Source organism: Mustela putorius, unplaced genomic scaffold (assembly GCF_011764305.1).
Source record: "Mustela putorius furo isolate JIRA1106 unplaced genomic scaffold, ASM1176430v1.1 tig00003853_pilon_pilon_pilon, whole genome shotgun sequence".
In the NCBI taxonomy this organism is placed as follows: domain Eukaryota; kingdom Metazoa; phylum Chordata; class Mammalia; order Carnivora; family Mustelidae; genus Mustela; species Mustela putorius.
In genome coordinates, this window is record NW_025422005.1 from 55016820 (window position 1) to 55035626 (window position 18807).

Genomic DNA, 18807 nt, shown 5'->3' on the forward strand with positions numbered 1-18807 from the left:
GGAAGGGTGGGGAAAGGCAGAGGCAGAGGAAGAAGCAGGCTCCCTATGGAGTTAGGAGCCCTATGTGGGACTCACTCCCAGAACCCTGGGATTAAACCTGAACCACCCAGGTGTCCCTGATTGTGAAATTTTTTTAGCCACTTCATGGCTAAGAAGCCATTGGCTTCTGTAAACCAATATTAATTTTCTGTGGTTTATTTCTAGTAAAGGACTCATTTCACCTTTTTCTGTTACCCTTCCCTCTGTATTACTTTTTAGTAATTTTTTTAACATATTAGAAGGAGGAGTATTAGGAATTGTCCATAGAAACTCATATGGAATTGAATATTCCAAAAATAAAGACCCACAATTTGATCTAATATTAGACATTAATGTTTTTACAATTAAATTTAAGATTATAATTCCTCCTAGTATTTTTGTAAAATATAATGACTCATAATAATAACAAAAGGTAAGTTCCACATATAGCTGAAACTCAGGAGAAATATAGTAATTAATTTTTTAACATACAGTTTTCTTTTTGAAGTCAATTCTATGTCTGTGTTAGAATCTAGATGCTTCAGTCAGTTAAGCATCTGCCTTCAGTTCAGGTCATGATCTCAGGGTCCTGGGATTGAGCCCTGATCTCTGTTCAGCAGAGAGTCTGCTTGTCCCTCTCTCTCTGCTCCTACCCCTGCTCATGCTTGCTCTTGTTCTCTCTCTCTCTCAAATAAATAAAATATTTATCTTATTTTTAAAAAGATTTTATTTATTTATTTGACAGAGAGAGATGCAGCAAGAAAAAGAACACAAGCGGGGGGAGTGAGGGAGGGAGAAGCAGGCTCCCTGCAGAGCAAGGAGCCCTAGGGAGGGCTCCATCCCAGGACCCTGGGATCATGACCTGAGCCAAAGGCAGATGCCTAATGAGTAAGCCTCCCAGGCACCCCCAAAAGAATTATTTTAAAAGAAACAGTTATCGCATTGTAATTATGACCAAATAAATAATAATCTCTAGAAAATTCTCCAAGGCTCTTTTGAAAATTGGTATTTTTCAGTTTGTTTCAGGATCCCCCTTGGGCCTTTATAGATGGGTTCTTAGACCCCAGAGTTTGTTTTTATTGAGAAGTTAATTCATATTAACGTCCTTTGTATTCAATAACCCTGTCATTGTCTTCTCAATGAATGACAGATCTAAAATAAAACAGAAGGAGTTATTAACTCAAGTTTCTTACCTATGTATGTCAGAATTCTTTAATTTAAATAGACCCCTTTAAAAAAATCTTGTCTGATTCAAGGTCAGTACTACAAATGCCAAAGGAAGACATGATTTGCTGGATCTGAAGCCATTTACAGAGTATGAATTTCAGATTTCCTCTAAGCTACATCTATATAAAGGGAGTTGGAGTGATTGGAGTGAATCGTTGAGAACACAAACACCGGAAGAAGGTATGTGTTTTTAAAGAGGCGAGTGGGAAGAGAGGGAGGAGAGAGACGAGAGGGAGAGGAAGATATAAGGATTTCCTTGGACTAGGATCTCTAAGTACTGGTACTAAACCAACAAGTTAATTTAATGCATTAATGAACAAGTAAATGAGTATATTAATTAACAAGTTAACTTTGACATTAGCTTAAACACTGTAATTGTCCAGGGCGATATGTTTATATTGCTAGGAAATTTTAACATTCAGTTAGTCCCACCCTTGCTTGCCACATGTTGTCCTGTGGTTACCAGATGATGCTTTAGTGATGTTTGGTTATAACTCTTATTTCTATTTCACTTCTTATCTCAGGAACTCTCTCATTCCACAAAACCATAACCAGTAATTTCATTCCTTTATAGAAGTTAAAACCTGATACATTTTACTTTCTGTATTCTATGAAAATTAAAAGCTTGAAAGAAGATAGACTCAGGAGACATAACATTTTAAATAAAGTTTAACATCCAGCAATCCTCTCTCCTCTAAATATTATGGCACTGCCTTCATCATGCCTTTGATACTCACTGCTCAAGTGAGGGCCACCAGACTGCCCATAGCTACGGAAAGGATATCAAATATAATTCTCAGTCTGATAGAATTTTCTTTTTGGCAATTATAGGAAAGACAGCTTATGAAGGTGTAATTTTATTGGAGCAAAATTACCTGTCTGAGCTTTATGTCAATATTAGCAAATCTTTGGATACACAAGAAGTAGCCATCTGAATATTAGTTTTTAAAAGCACTCATTTAGTGACATACTACACAGCTTCTCTTAATCTGTATATTTGGCTCAGAAGAAAAATTATTGTCATATAATCCATTATTTTATTACGTGGAGATTTTGAAATATTCAAGTAAGAAACTCTTAAGTGCTTATTTGTAAAATTTATGGATATGTGTGCCTGTAAGTTAGTCTCATGATACAAATTACATTCATTTTCTGTTAATGACCTTTGAGAGTTGATGGCACTTACCAGTTATACCCCAGTGACTTTCAAGGACCCAAAGGGTCTACCTGATAAGATAAAATACCTAATATATAAATTGTAGGATAATTGTGTATTCTTCCTTTATTCTTATATTAATTGCATTCCGTATTTTTAAAAAAATTTTAAATAAATCCACCCAACAAATTCTAATTTATTCCCTCTCATTTTATGATATAAATCTACTTTTTTTAAGATTTTATTTATTTATTTGACAGACAGAGATCACAAGTAGGCAGAGAGGCAGGCAGAGAGAGGAGGAAGCAGGCTCCCTGTGAGCAGAGAGCCCGATGCGGAGCTCTGTTCCAGGACCCTGAGATCATGACCTGAGCTGGAAGGCAGAGGCTTAACCCACTGAGCCACCCAGGCGCCCCTTATGATATAAATCTCTTAATGTTGAGCCACTTGTTCTCCGTTTAAATGTTTGTCCTTTTTCTAATCCAGAGCTTACTCTTTTTATTCTTTTATTACACATAGTCAAAGTAATGTATATTTTAAATACCTCGTGGATTATACTTTGTTTATGTGTCCTACAGATAAAATTTTTGAAAATGGGCCATATTTTATGTCCAAGGCCAAGGTAGTAAGTAGGCTGAGAAGATTTTAAGTTCTATCACATTAGGCTTAACTATAAACCAGGGAAACTCTGGGCTTGTGAATTCTTGTCATTCTTACTGACATTTAATAATGACCTGTTTGGAGATGCGTGAAAAGGATTTTTTTTTTTAAGTGTCTACGTGTTGAATTAAAAACACTTCAAGGTAGAACAGTAACTTTCTCATAGCCCCTAAAATAAACCACTATCATAACAATGAGTGCAGCTGCTTGTTATGGTTGTGAACTCGTGGACAGTTATGAATTAAACCAAGGAACTGGCTTGTTCAGAGTAATCGCAGACATTTGTGAAGAAACCCATCCTCTGAGATACCACGTTTACCAAGCTCTGCTGGCTTCCTTTCAATGTCTGCATTTCCTTTGACTGTGTTTGATCCTTCTGTGGGTTGATGCAAGACCTCTTCCCTCTTACTCAGAGCGGTATGGTTTTCACCCCTTACCACTGCTTCTGTCATCAGTTTCTTTATGAAACACCAACTGATATCACCTAAAAGGTGTGAACTTTTTTTTTTTTTTTTTAAAGAACGTTTTCCTTTCAGCCTTTGGCTCTGTACTCATTTAAAAAATTACTGGTAAGCTTTCTCTCTCTCTCTTCTTTTTTTTTTTTTTTTTAGTTTTTAAAGCTGTGAATGACCTTATGATAGAGCCCTTTGCAGCCTTTGCTGCTCAAAACTGAGAGCAATGTTATCTCCTGGTGGATTGGGCAGTTACTTAGATCACGTCATCAGAGATGGAGGGTTTTATTTACTCCATATGGCTCTTTCCTATGTCATCAAATTCAACTTCTGTCATGGTCCTCCATGAAAAACACTTTTTAAATGGCCACTAAATAAGGAGTAGGAGAAAAGAACTTGCTTTCCTCTCTTAAGGAAGACAGTCCCTCAGCCCTTATCTGTCAAAAGCAGGCCTGATACTGGGAACTGAGCAACCATATTTAGACTGTAGTGGAAAACAGTTGAGTTTGGGCTGCATGGCCTCCAGACATGCCTGAGAATATGCCCAGGTGTTGGGGGGAGGTGATTTCCCTCAGCATTCAGAACACCCAGGAGGAGACTCCAAAATAAAGATGAACAAGCCATTCCTCAGAGCTGTAGTATCAATTAAGTGTTTTTGTCCGCTCATTCACCATTTTTTAAAGTACAGTTTACATGTTCTGTAATCTATACTATGGACAACGAATAAAGAAAATGCTACATGCTCAAACTCATGGCAGAGCAGTAAAAGGAATAACCCTTCCCCAGCATAGGTGATGGCATGGGTGATTGGTGAGAGACCCCCCCCAGAGGGGAGAAAATGTAGGGTTACCCATTGCAACCACCCCATCTCAAGTTTGTAATTTGTAATTACAAATTAGTAATTTGTAATTCTGAAATATTGCCAAGATGGGTAAATTTAAATGAAGACAAGAGTCCTGACCCATGGTAAGGATTCAATAAATTTAGCTATTGTTTTTTTCATTTGGGAAGGAGCTTGTTCAAGGTTCCAGAATAAGTAGAGAAGCCAGGTTTTGAACACTGGTATGTTCATTGCATAGCCTGAACTCTTTACTCTGCATCCCTCAGTTACCTTGGGCTGAAAAGGCCAATTAAATACTAGAGATTATTTTACCATTTTGGTTGTCAAGTACTTCATAACAGTCTAGCTTAGGGGTCAGCAAAATTTTCTGTAAAGGTCCAGACAGTAAATATTTGCTGCTTTGCAGACCATATCTCTGTCAAGTACTAAAATTTGTTATTACAGTGTACAAGCAGCCAATGACAGTGTATAAATATGTAGACAAAGCTATGTCTCAATAAAACCTTATTTATGGACACAAATTTGAATTTTATGTAATTTTCACATGTCACAAAAAACTAATCTTCTCTTTGTTTTCAGCCATTTAAAAATGCAAAAACAAAAATTAAAAAACCATTGTTAGTCCACAGGCTGTACCAAAACAGGGAGCAGATTTGGCCAAGAGGCCATCATTTGCTGACTCTTAAACTAGCTAAACTTGAATATATATTTGTGTCTTCTTCCATAAGACCTGAGAAGATGAGAATGAAAAGTTCTTAGCCTTTGAAAGAGGCTTACATGCTAACATTTTCATTAGAAGGAAAATGTTGCTTGAGATCTAATGACAGTCTCTGCCCTTTCTTTCTTTTTTTGGTCCCCTCTAAGCCCAGCACCTATCCTGGAAGAAATCAATGTCTGGGTTCAATTATTTGATAAGATGGTAATTATCCCAAAGGAAGAAATGCTTTCCCTGTAGCCTTCCAAACAGAAACCAATGAAAAATATATGCTTCTCTGGCTGATCTGTGAGGAAGGTGTTTGTGTATCAGGAACTATGCCAGGTGCTGGGATACAATGATAACAAGTCAGACCCTCAAACTCAAGGACTTATAGTCTATTTTGGAACATTAGGGAAAGATTCCTGGAGGATACAACACCAAGAAGAAATGCAAAATTCCAAGGGAATTTTGTGGCCTTCCCTCACCTAGAACATATGGCTTCCAAGGTCATTGCAGTAGGAGAAGGGAGTTAGTTTCTCCTTGAAGTACTAGATTCTTTTGAATTTTGTGAAATCTCATATTCCTGGATTTTATTTTGCTTTATTGGTCAGTTCTTCTTGGTCTCTTACTGGTCATTTTTCTCTTCTCAGTGTCAACCCTTATGGCTCTCTTGTTTTCCCAGGTGACTTTATCCAGTCCCATGGCTCTAAAACTAAACAGACAGATGATAGGTAGGTAGGTAGGTAGTTAGAGTATATAGTTTCAGTCTTGGACTCCCTCCAAAACTTCAGATTCGTGCTCTGGTAGCCTGTTCCATATCTTCACCTAGATATCAACAGACATTCTGAACCACACATAGCCTAGACAAAATCTCTAAAATACTTCAGTTTCAGTATTTTCTATTTCAGTAAACAATCCCACCATCTCCCTGGTTAGTGAAGTCAAAAACCAAGAAATTATCCTTAAATTCTCCTTTTAAAAAAAAATTCTCTTTTTCCCCTGTTCCCCTATATTAGCACTTGACTCTCCTAAACATATTCAGAACCTCTTCATTCCTTCTGTTGCCACTATGATTATCCTAGTTTAAGCTAGGATATTCTTACAAAGGATAACAACAGAATGAGCAGTTATGAACTCACCATTCAACTTAAATACTATAAAATTACCGATATATTCTTACCCCTCTCATTCCTCCCCAGAGGTAACTATTATCCTCTACATTTATCAGCACTTTTCTCATAGGTTTGAGAAATGTATGTATCTCTAAACAATAATTAGTTTTGCTTGCTTCTGAACTAATCATAATTTTATACTGTAATACAACTTGTTTTGTTTCCCATCAGCACTTTGGCACAACGCCTCCATTAATTTTAGTATGGGTGAAACCTCCCTTCTTCTATCAAGAAATGAGCTCTTCACTTGTGACCTGGATGTTAAAAATGTTAAAAACGCGGTGCTTGGGTGGCTCAGTTAGTTAAGCATCTGATGCTTGATTTCAGCTCAGGTCATGATCTTATGGTCATGGTCTTGGGGTCATGAGATTGAACCCCTCATCGGGCTCTGCACTCAACGGAGGGTCCACTTGGGACTCTCACCCTCTCTCATTCTGCCCCACTCCTAGCAGGCACTCTCTCCCTCTCTCTTCCCTTCTCTCACAAATAAATAAATAAATCTTTTAAAAAATGTTAAAAGATTATATTTCTAAAAAATACATATTTAAAAAAAAAAAAGGAGAGCTTCCCCAACTATGTCAAAGGCTGCTCAGTAGTCCAATGACATAAGAACAAAGAAATAACTCTTAGATTTGGCAACACAGATTCACTGCCAACCAGAGGCAGTGTCAGTAGAATGATGGGGAGACAATCTAAGGTGCTGTAGGTTGAGAGTGAGTGTGAGGTGAGGGACTAAAGACAGGACAATTCACAGCTCTCCAAGAAGTTCTATGAAGGAGAGCAGAGATGCAAGGGAGTAACTGGAGCAGGACAAGGTATCAGGAAATGCTTTGGCTAGTTTTGTTTTAGGATCAGAGAAAATGTAATGATTTTTCAAGGTAATGATAAGGTCCCAGCGGAGAGGGAGAAATTAATGATACATGAGAAGTGGAGGAAAGATCCTTGATAAAGCAAGAGAGGATAGGATCAAGCACTCAGGTTAAGGGGTTGAAATGTAATGGAAGTAGGAGTGCTATGTTTGGGAATTAATGGTGAATTTTGGAAGTTTCCATGGTGAAAAGATGAGGGAACCCCTGCCTGATTACTTCTTTTTGCTCAGGGAAATATGAAACAGAAACCTCTGTTGAGAGAAACATATCATTAGAAGTGGGCAGGCAGAGGGAATGACGATACCAGCTCCTGGGAAGAAATAACCTGGTGGCCCTTCATGACAGTAAAAGAGGTGACAGAAAGAGGTGAAAAGAAAGAATGAATCAAGTGTTAAACATCATTAATCAAGAAGGAAGAGGAATGGGGGAGTCTGTGCAGGGTGTCCTGTGCAGGCATAGCTGGTGATAACATCTGAAATTAAAACTTGTTTAATCAAGTAGATACTTACAAGATCTGTTTGAATCTAATTGTTTAAAACTAGATTTTAAATAAATGTGTCATCCCCAAAAAGTGGATATTGAGGAACCAGGGCAACAAATAACTTATCTCTGCCTTGTCTTGGTTGGAGCATGACTTGGACCAAAAAATCTCATGAGCTGCATTTAGTCCACTACCTGAAACCTCCCTAGGTAATGCCTTTTCCATATATTCTTTGTGTTAAATTCTCTCAAGATAATGTCTTTTCCATATTCTCTTTGTGGTAAATTCTCCATTTTCACTGTTCTTGGAAATCTTTATACTCCTCCTCACTGCCTGTGAAAACCTCTATCGAGAGATTGCTTTCCACCTGCAATTCAGTTGCCCTTGACCACATGCCTGCACTTGCCTGACTTGAGATATGGATGCTCATCTCAGAAGCACTTGGATTGACTCTGATTTGTTTGCCACACGTACTGTTTCACAGAAACCCAGAATCTTGGGATTTTAGAGTTGGAAGCACCCTCAAGGTCATTTAGACCCATCTCCTGCTTAATTTAGGATCTTTGCTGCTTTTCATGCGGTGACTATATTCAACCCTGTAGTTTTCCCATTTATTATATAAGAGGTAGTTTCATCTCAGGAGACCTGACTTCCATTTCTCAATATTTGTATTTTTAATCATTTGTGTCCATTTGTTTTGTAATCACTTGGACTTGGCATTTGACTTTCCTTTTCTGGCCTGCCTATAATAGTTTTATCTGCCTTTGTTAGATAACACTGAGGTTAGAACTTCAAGTGATTTTGTGTCAATTGAATGTCAGAGATTCTCTTTAATATCAGCTCTTCTGTTGCTTTAAGCAGCAGTGGTTTAACACCCCTGGTCATGAAATTTTGTACTTTGAAACTCACACAGATTCGACTAATGATTTCTCTCCAATAGAGGCTAACTCAGCAGGTGGGCACCATTAAAATTTCAGTTTCACTTGCAATTTTTCCTTTGAAGAGACTGTGATTCTAGAATTCAATTCTTAGCTCCACAGTAATCTGGTAGGTTATAGATCTTTAATAAGGCAATGAGTGTTCCTTCAAATTTCTTACCAATATGTAATTAACTAGAGACATTAGCACAAGTCAGCTGGCTTTGACATTGAGCACACCCAGGATTCCAAATCCTGATTATGTAGTCAATGTCTGGATTATCTAGTTTGTTCAGATTTTTGTTTATTGTAGTAAACTGTAATGGAAGATCAGGGTCTTTGGGAACAGTGGAACTTGGGCTCAACTCCTGGCTTTGCCATTCACCAGCCCCAAGTGTTGTGTAGATCATTTAACCTTTGTCAGCCTCCTAGTCCTCATTAAATGAGATAATGTACAGATTATTAAGTGTCCAGATGTTTCTGGAACATAGTAGGTGGTTGATAACTCTCAGGTCCCCTTTCCTTCTGTTGCTTGTGTTGTTCCCCCCCCCCCACCTTTTTGCATCTGGACTAGTAGGAAAAAAGTCCTAGGCTTGATTTCTGAGTTTCTGTTCATAATCCTGAAGGATGGAGAGCATTTTCAGAATGTCTTAAATAAACATTTCTTATCTTTAGGTCCTCACTGCAAAGGTATAAGTTACCACTAGTGGGAATAGAGGGGAAGAAAATAAATGAATAAAGTTTTGAAAAAAACAGATAGGAAAGAGGGTGAGAGAGGCAGGAAAAGGAAGTGTGACAAAGAAAGAGATTAGAATATGAAAGAGCACCTATTGGGGGTGGAAGTACTGTAGAGAAATTGTAAGCCTTCTCAGAGCCAGATAACTGCAGGGTACAGAGCAAAGAGCTCGGGCTATGGGATGAAACAGACCAGTGTTCAAAACCTGGCTTCACCACTTACTTCTGGGACCTTGAACAAGTTCCTTAGGCTCCCAGCATTTCATTTTCCAAAACAGCAACAGCTAAATTTATTGAATTCTTATCACAGGTCAGGATGCTTCTATTCATTTAATTCTCACAACAGCCCCATGTGACGTATAGAACTACGACACTCATTTTGCAGATGAGGAAACTGGCTTAAGGACGCGGTTAACATTTGCTCAAGATCACAGAGCTGGGATTTGCCCATAGATGGTCTAGCTCTGGAGCTCACACTTTAACCACTGCATTAGAACTGCGTACGCTGTGGGATAAGGATGACAGGGGAAATAACTGTGAGTGGGCCCCTGCAGGACCTGCCCATAGTGTGTGCAGGTCCATGTGCTCCCTACCTTTCCCACTTTCTCTTCTTCTCTCCCTGGCTGCTTGTCCTCTGTTTTCCTGCTGGGACGTAATGTTTTGGAGACTTCCATCTGGTTAAATGGAAATTGTCACTCGAAAAGGAACTCCTATGTAGCTTCATCTCAATACACTCTAAGTGTCAGTGATAAACAAGTTACATTGCTGTAGTAGAAGACTATTTTCAGGGACTCTTTCTGTGGAGTCCACCCCTGACTGTAAATCAAAACAAATCTGATAATGGAAGAAATACACTATTTCACCCACTCACGTGTGCACACAGTCTTTTTCTTACACACATAGGAGTTGATTGTCCAGTTCCTTTTCTAATCTCTTTGATTGACTTTTTTGAATTAAATTAGGTCATATTTGACCATTATGTTATGGATTAGTGGTCATTCCTTCTATCAGTTCGGCCTGTGTTTTAGCATGAAGTAGCTAATATTGCCTTAATTGTCCGTTTGCTCACTCATCACCTAAAAAAGAGTTTTTGGAAGCCTGTTACCTTCTAAGCACTACATAGGTGTGAGGGATATTAAGATGAATGAGATAGGCCTTCCTGTCAAGTAGATCATTGCCTAATGATCATAAAACCAAGTAATTATGCCACAACATGGTAAATTCAGGAATGGAAGTGAACACAGTTTATCATTTGTATTTTACATTTTTATAGGATTAGAAAATATTTTCCTTATGATTAATGGTTTTATTTTTCTGCTGAGAATTCTTTCTGCATTCCAACAAAAAAGAAGAAACCACACATACTTTCTCTGAGTTATTTTATCAATACCTATTTTAAGAGTATGTTAGGAGTCTAATTTCCTTACCATTTTTTAAAATTTATTTTTAAGGTAACCTCGTATTTTCTATGGCCAACAATATACATGTTCACTGTTTAACAAAAGGAAATCAATACTGGGGCACAAAGAAAATTGAAATTATTCTATAATCCTACTCTCCCAGAGTTATTTATTAAATAAGTAATTGCCTTTGAAAGGTTTTATATTGGGCATCTGTGGATGGGTGTGGGTGTGTGTGTGTGTGTGTCTGATACCAAAAAATATGTTTTTTCCCCTTCAAAACAGAGCCTACAGGGACGTTGGATGTCTGGTACATGAAACAGCACATTGACTACAGTAGACAACAGATTTCTCTTTTCTGGAAGGTAAGTTTTCAGTGTCAGTGTAAAATTCAAGAGAATTATATATTTAATTATTTTTTGTCTTATTTTGTTTTTACTGAGATATAATTGTTATATTAAAAGAATTATATGTTTGGACAATGTCTCAAGGACAATGTCTCAATGTCTCAATAAAAATATGTTTTATTTCCATAATGGCTTTATATGAGGCTTCAAAGATTTAGTTAGAACTCATTTTCTCAACAGTATCCTCATGACATTGACTCAATGTTATTTATTTTTGTCAGATAAGAGTGAGAGCTCTGTGTTCTCGCCTCCATACAACCACATCTTTTCCTCATCCACTTCCACGCCTTCCTCCCCAGACCTGCCCACCCTCTGACCCCATTGCAGCATTTCTTCTGACAGTTGCCCCTCCCCGTCACCCTATCCTCCCTACAGACCACATGTCCAGCCATGACTGTGCCACCTTCCTTATTCACTTTTTTTGGAAATTAAAGATGAGAAGTGTGTGGATATGGATTTTCAGGAATATATTTTCTGTAGATGCCAAAAAGGTAGAGGGTGGAAAGAAGGCTGCTCTACCTCAAGAACTCAAGTAATAGTAGAAAATAGTGTGAACAGGAACAGAAAGCAGCTCTTCATCAGTAATAGTGGTAAAACAGTAGTAACTGGAAGAACCTTCCAGAAAACAGTAAGACCTAATGTTTTTACAGGGTGTGAGAGTTTCACAAAGTGCTGAAATCTGGGGCAGTTGTTTCACGAAATCCCTTAAAAACCCTGTGAGGTAGGTACGAGGCATCCCCACTTAACAAATGGAAAAACTGAGAGAGAGGGGATGTTCTTCCTACACTTACCCAGCTACTAAGTTCAGAATTGAGATTGAAACCCCATCCGGACCTCTTTCTGCTACATCATGACTCACCTTTGTGAAACGAAAATACTATTTGAATCGAGCTCCTGCCTGGAATGCTCGTAAGAGGTTTCCAGGAGAGCTATGCTCCTTTTTCCTTCCCCAACCCTGCATCCCTCTCCCTACACATCTTCCACATAAGGGTAAGTCAACAGTTTTGGAATTAGGAAGCTGATGAGTGCAGAACCCAGACAGTCAGAGAAATGAGTATAAAGTCCTCTGATGGGGTTAGCATGATAGATTTTGATAATTGCAATCTTCTTCAGTTTTCAGAAATGAGCCAGGCAAGAAATGAGCTCTTTCTCCCTCTTTTCCTTTCTCTCTCACACGCACACAAAATGTCTGGTATGAGACCACTATAAATAGCTTGGTGAGTCATAATCAAGCTCTTCACTTTGAAACTAAAACTGCAACTTAAAATTTATTTTAAAATAAAGCCATGTTTAAGAGCAAGGCAATTCTCAAAGCAAGACATTTAGAGCAGCCATAATTGGTATTATAGAAGAACCCAGTCCAATTCTTGGCTGTTGGTTTTCATTTCACAAGTAAGCCATTGGTTAAAACCAAAATTCCTCCTTCCATAAAGATTCCTTCTCCCAAAATGTCCTCAGCAGTGATCTGAAAAGATATACTGTTTTAGTTCCAATAAACATTTGTTAGCCACAGGTAAGGCTCAGCCCACGTGCATATGCAAATTCTTCTCTGCTTCTCATTTTAATCTTGCCCCTAATCCTTGAAAATCCTAAATTCTGAAGTGAGGTCTTGGAATTCAAGAAGACTTCAGTTCTCTTCTAGTCCACCCTTCCTGTCATAAACATTGCTCCCACTCCACCCAAGACAGAGGGATGCCTCTGCTGGGACCATCTGGGAAAGGAAGAATTCCCCTCCGTAAGCAGTCCATGCTGTGGTGGGCATCTCTTATTGTTATAAAATTTTCCCTTTTGGGGCGCCTGGGTGGCTCAGCCTCTTAAGCAGTTGACTCTTGATTTCAACTCAGGTCATGATCCCAGGACCCTGGGATTGAGCCCTGCATTGGGCTCCATGCTCAAGGGGTTGTCTGCTTGAGGATTCACTGTTCTTGTCCCACTGCCCCTTCCCCATGTGCTCGCTCACTCACTCGCGTGCCCTCTCTTTCTCTCTCTAAAACAAATAAATAAATCTTTAAAAAATAATTTCCTCTTTTGTGGAGCCAGAATTGTGGGTGCTAGACTGGAACTGACTTGAATACAAAACCAAAAATGTAGATTCTAGAAACTTCTCCAACTTGGTGGCCAAGACAGGGCACCTTCAAAACCTTTGGTGACTATCCAGACTGAGGGGCTCCTTAAGGAGTGTTGGATCTAGTCCTCAGTTTTTCAGGATTAAGTCCTTGTCTGCAAAATCCTAGGCTTATTCAGGGGCCCTAAGTAGACCACTTATCTGGGAGTGGGAATAAAAGACTGACCATAGTTACTGAGATGAACAGACCAGCTTCAGACCACAGAACTATAGAGCCCAAGAGCCAGAGGAAATGAAAGCAGTGTGCAGTCCCATCACTCACATTATAAACACAGAAACAGTTCTAGGGAGATGAAGTGATTCCTAAGGAAGATTTCAGGTACTATGGTGCTTGCTGCTAGGAGCCTTTCCTGAGTAGAAATCATTGCCCCTTCTGTCTGGAGCCTCTCCTGCCCCATTCTTCCAGCTGGGGATTCCTTATGCTACTCTCAGGCAGGTTTGGGAATTTGATGGGATATTGCCATTACATGGGGACTTGTCTAAATGACAGACTAAAAAGAAACACTGCAACCAGATCAGGTGTTCTGTGGTGGGGCCCAAATCAGACCTCACTGGGAAAGGAAGCAAAGACGTATGTGTGTGTGGCTTTTTTTTTTTTTTTTTCACTTTGATTAGTACTGGGAAACCCAATGAGAGGAACACCCTGTCACTGCGGAGAGGGGGATTTCAGGTCTTGGCACCAAAGGAAGCCCCAGGTAAAACCCCATTAGTCTATGAACAAAGTGAGACCGTGTTTCTCTTACAACTGGGGAAATGTGAGATGACCTTTCATTTTTATAGGATGTTTACATCAGAAGCGAGCAACTTGGTGCTGAATGGGTATAGCCCTTGCGTGAAGTATGAATGTAGATGAGTGTGAGTATGTGTGGTGAGAGTGCATCTGTGTGAGTGATGTATATGCATGTGTGTTATATATGTGTGTGAGTGCAAAGGGTAAGTGTGAATGAGTGTGAGATTTTTATGTGTGGGGGGTGTGAGTGTGGATATGTATATATGAGTATATGTGTTAGTGCGGGTGCATATAGATGAGTGTCTTAGTCTTTGTGGGTGCTAGAACAAAATAGCATAGACCAGGTGGCTTATACACAACAGAAATCTATTCCTTGTGGTAATGGAGGCTGGAAGTCCAAGATCAGGTGTCATCATGGTCAGGTGAGGGGCCTCTTCAGAGTTGCAGACTTCTTGTTATATCCTCACATGGCAGAAGGGGCTAGTGAGGGGTGCCTGGTGGCTCAGTGGGTTAATAATCCTTTGCCTTTGTCTCAGGTCATGATCCCTGGGATTGACCGTCACATCAGCTCCCTACTTAGTGAACGGGGAATCCGTTTCTCCCTCTGCACCTCCTCTAGCTCATGTTTGTGCTGTCTTTCTCTCTGAAATAAATAAATAAAATCTTTAAAAAAAGAAGAAGAAGAAGGGGCTATTGAGCTCTGTGGGGTCTCTTTTACAAGGGCACTAATTCCATTTATGAAGCTTCCACCTTCATGACCTAATCACCTCGCAGAGGCCTTACCTCCTAATACCGTCACATTGGACATTAGGATTCCAACATATATGTGAATCTTGGGGAGAGACACACAAACATTCAGACTACAGCAGTGAGTGAGTATGAGTGTGTAAAGGGGTTTTGTGTGGGTACAAGTGTGGTTGTGTTTGAGAATATATGTGTATGTGAATGTGATTGTGTCAATGTGTTGAGGGTGAAGGAGACCTTTGCTTTGTTGTTCTGGTTCTTACTTATTTACTTCAGGTTTCTGCTCAAAGGTTTCTTCCGAAAGTTCTGTTTCTTCAAAAATATGTTGTACTTTTTTTTGCTGTAGCTATTTTTAAGACAAAAATTCATTCTGTACTGAAGCCAAAAAGTACAACTTAATCTATGAAATAAAACAAAAATACCAAGGTGTTGTTAAAACAATAAATGCAATGACAATTAGAAAGTGTTGCTCTGTCACAAAGAGCCCCAGATTCCCTGTCTCTTCCTTCTGTGCAAGTTTCTTATTATTTCCTATTCTTTGTTTAAGTGTTTCAATCCATGATTCCAATACACTTTTCTTCCAGTTAACACAACATGTATTCTTTAAGAGAAAATCACTGTGTAGATAGATAGAGAGATAGATAATATATAAAAAGATATGGCAATGGGTTTAAATCACATTAACTTTTCCAGTTTCTTCTGTTAATTTCTTAATCACAGCAGACCATAAATTTTCTTGAAATTGTGGTTGAGGCCTAGATCTGAAAGAGAAATATGTGTTTATAAAGGAAGCCAAGTTCACTTTATTTATCATCCATTCACTCCAACAAACATATTAAAGCCTCTCTTTAGTACTGGGCACTCTTCCATGCCAGGGATATGGAAGTAAGACAAGTGCTGTCCTCAGGTGCTTGAGCTCACAGACCAGGAGGACAGAAATGGGGGTGATGAGGACAGTTAGGTGTTAAGGAGCAGTTCAAGATTGAGCTAGGGGAATGATGATCAGGGTCAGCAAGGAGAGCAGGGGAATGGGTGAGGCGTCACAGGAGACCTCTTGCAAGGTAATGTTGGAACTGACTCCAGAAGAACATTTTAGCTGGGACAAGGGTGGGAGAACATTTGGTAGGATGTAAAGGATATAAAGGATCACTGCAGTGAAGCACCATCCCATAAAAATATAAAGCAAGCCACAAATGAGAGCCACATGTATCATTTCAAATTTTCTTGTGGCCACATTTATAAAATAAAAAGGGGACACCTGGATGGCTCAGTTGGTTGGGCAGCTGACTTCGGCTCAGGTCATGATCCCAGCATGCTCGGACCAAGTCCCACATCAGGCTCTTGCTCGGCGAGGAGCCTGCTTCTCCCTCTGCCTCTGCCTGCCACTCTGCCTGTGATCGCTCTCTCTCTCTCTGACAAATAAATAAAATCTTTAAAAAATAAATAAAATAAAATAAAAATTAAAAGGTACAATTAATTTTAATAATGTATTTTATTTAACCTACATATGTATGTATTATTATCACTTCAAGATGTAGTCATATTTTAAAATTATTGATTAGCTATTTTACATTATCCTTATCCTACCAAGTCTTTGAAAACTGGCATATCTACTAAGTGCTCATGGGTACAGTGGCTAAGAGCTCCCCCCGACCAGAGAGCAGCACATCTCAGTCACACTTCAAGAGCTCCGTGGCTGTGTGAGGCTGGCAGCTCCCTCCTGGAATGATCAGGGCTCTTCACAAGCAGTAGAAAAAAGAGTTAAAAGAGAGTTAAGCAAACTCAGTTCTAAAAACGGGGAGAAGATTTGGTGGGTTTTACTCATTTGCTAAATGAAGTAACTCATTTGGATAAACAGCTACCCTCAAACCACAGAAGGTGAGAAGAAAGAGAAAGTAACAAGCCTCTTACAGCAGCTCACAGCAGAACCTCAGAATGGCTGCTGTGGCCAGAGGCAGCCTTGTTGGCACATTCCCCTTGTCTCTTTCTCCCTGTATTTCTCTGTGTTGTATGAAGACTATTCCCATCCATATCACATTGCACAAAGGGGATGTGTCCTTTGGCCTCCTCATATGAAAGAAATCCAGTAAATGTAGGAAACATTATTGTAATCTGATTTATATTGATGTAGAATGAAGGTCTATCATAAATCCACAGGGAAGATTGGCTGTCGGGACCCTGAGGCCTTTATATAATTAAAGGAGGCATCCAATTTCAGAATTGGTATTTAAATACAAAATATTTAAATACAAAAGCAGCATCCAATTTCAGAGGCATCCAATTTCAGAATTGGTATTTAAATACAAAAGCAGCAAATGAGAAGATTTTGATAGTTTTGTTGTAATATTCAACTCTGTCTCCTTCCCTTTCCCAGCAGGCTGGCACAGCATTTCTGAAGGTATTTTTGGAAAGAACAGGTTGTTTGCCTTGCTTACTAGTCATACATATTATACTAGCTGTTATGTAGGGAATTTCAGTTGGATGACAGAATGTGGTCAATGACGAAGATAAGAAAGTGGCTAGCAGAGAAGAATTAACAAGATAGAAAACAGATGGAAGGGAAGTTCAAGTTTTGCTCTGACAAAGTCTTGCTCCGACAAAGTTTATTTTGCTGTTCTTCTGCTGCAAAATAAGGTAGAAATCATTGTGTCAGGGTGACTAGCAGGAGGGATTACTATCAGTTAAATAGGTTCAGGGTAGCAAAGGCACCTGGGGCTATCTACTGAGTGCTAACAGGACAACAGTTAAGAGTTCATCCTCTAGGTAGAGCTGTGCTAACTGGGTTCAAGTAGTAGCTTCACCGCTTACTGGCTGTGTGTTCTTCTACAAGATGCTTATCCTCTCTGTGCCTTCCTTTGCTTACAAGTAAAATGCAGACAGTAATAGAATTTACCACATGAGGTGGCTGCAAAGATTAATGAGAGAATCATGAAAAGTGTTTGCTAAGTCACTAGAAGACAAACATGGTGCAGGATGCCAAAGAGGCAAAGATGGGCTGACAGGCTAGTGGGAGGACAGATCCACAGATGGATCATTTCAATACAGTGATTTCTTCAGTTTGGACTGGGGTTGCTGAAAACAGTCATGAGTTCTGAAATCAAGGTACCCAGGCTTAAACCCCCATACTGTATGTACTTGGTAATCAACACTATGACATTGGTGAGACTTCCATACAGAGCTGTGGTGGGAACTGAGTCAAGATGGCTGGGCTTTCATAGATTGGTAGAAGAGTCATATGAATACAATGGGAAAAAGTGCCAATTATCATGATTTATATATAGAATAACTGAGAGCAGGGAACTCACCAAGTGGCAGAAATCTACCATGCGCCAAGCACTCTTTGAAACCATTTGCCTCCCTCAACCCATTGCATCCTCCAGTAAGACTAATCTGTACATAGAATTATCCTCATTTTACAGATAAGTAAATTGAACGTCAGAGAGGTAAAATAATTTGCTCAAGGTCACATAGCTGCTGTGTGGTAGAGCAGGAAAGTGAATGATCTGCCCTAATAAGAAAAACTGACCTCGCTCTGCCCAAAGTCTTCATGAAAAAACTGTGACATATTCGAATTCCCCAGCTTTCTAAGAGGTTTTGATTACAGACTCTCTTCTTTGATGGAGGCTTAGTTCTGAGATATTGTGTGTGTGTGTGTCTGTGTGTGTGCACGCGCATGTATGTGTGTGTGTTTGCATCAGGGGAATTTCAGAATAAAATATCATTTTATGATAAGTACAGTAGTTTTTTCTTCAAGTCCTAAGAAGAAACGATTTATCAACTCACAGAAACACCTTTCCTCTCATATACTTAAAAACAAAACAGGGGCACCAGACTGGTTCAGTCAGTGGAGCATGTGACTCTTGATCTTAGGGATGTGAGTTTGAGCCCCATGTTGGGTGTAGAGATTACTTTAAAAAAAGATAATTTTAAAAACAATACACAGAGGACTTGCATTCTGACATGGGCCAGATTTTGTCCTATCATGTCTTATATTCACCACGTTATTTTTGATGCTGAAAGACTTTTCAGCCAACAGAACTCTCACAATAGTTTTATAAGGGAGCTGCTCACTCTTTGCTTCTTAGACAAACCTAAATCAGAAAAGTCACGTTTACTAAGTTAAAATCATTTCTCACACACAGAGCAAAAAAAAAAAAAAAAAAAATACTGAAGGAT

General features: G+C 39.2%; 1 protein-coding gene across 4 annotated transcripts in view; it reads left to right on the forward strand.

Moving 5' to 3' along the window:
* The window catches only part of IL12RB2 (interleukin 12 receptor subunit beta 2), an 83455-nt gene that overhangs the window by 30429 nt on the left and 34219 nt on the right, over window positions 1–18807 (forward strand). For all 4 annotated transcript variants that reach the window (XM_004762973.3, XM_045064707.1, XM_004762974.3 and 1 more), the window contains 2 exons: window positions 1275–1425; window positions 10911–10990. In XM_004762973.3, coding sequence (XP_004763030.1) covers window positions 1275–1425; window positions 10911–10990 — 231 coding nt within the window. The remainder of the gene's footprint in view (window positions 1–1274; window positions 1426–10910; window positions 10991–18807) is intronic.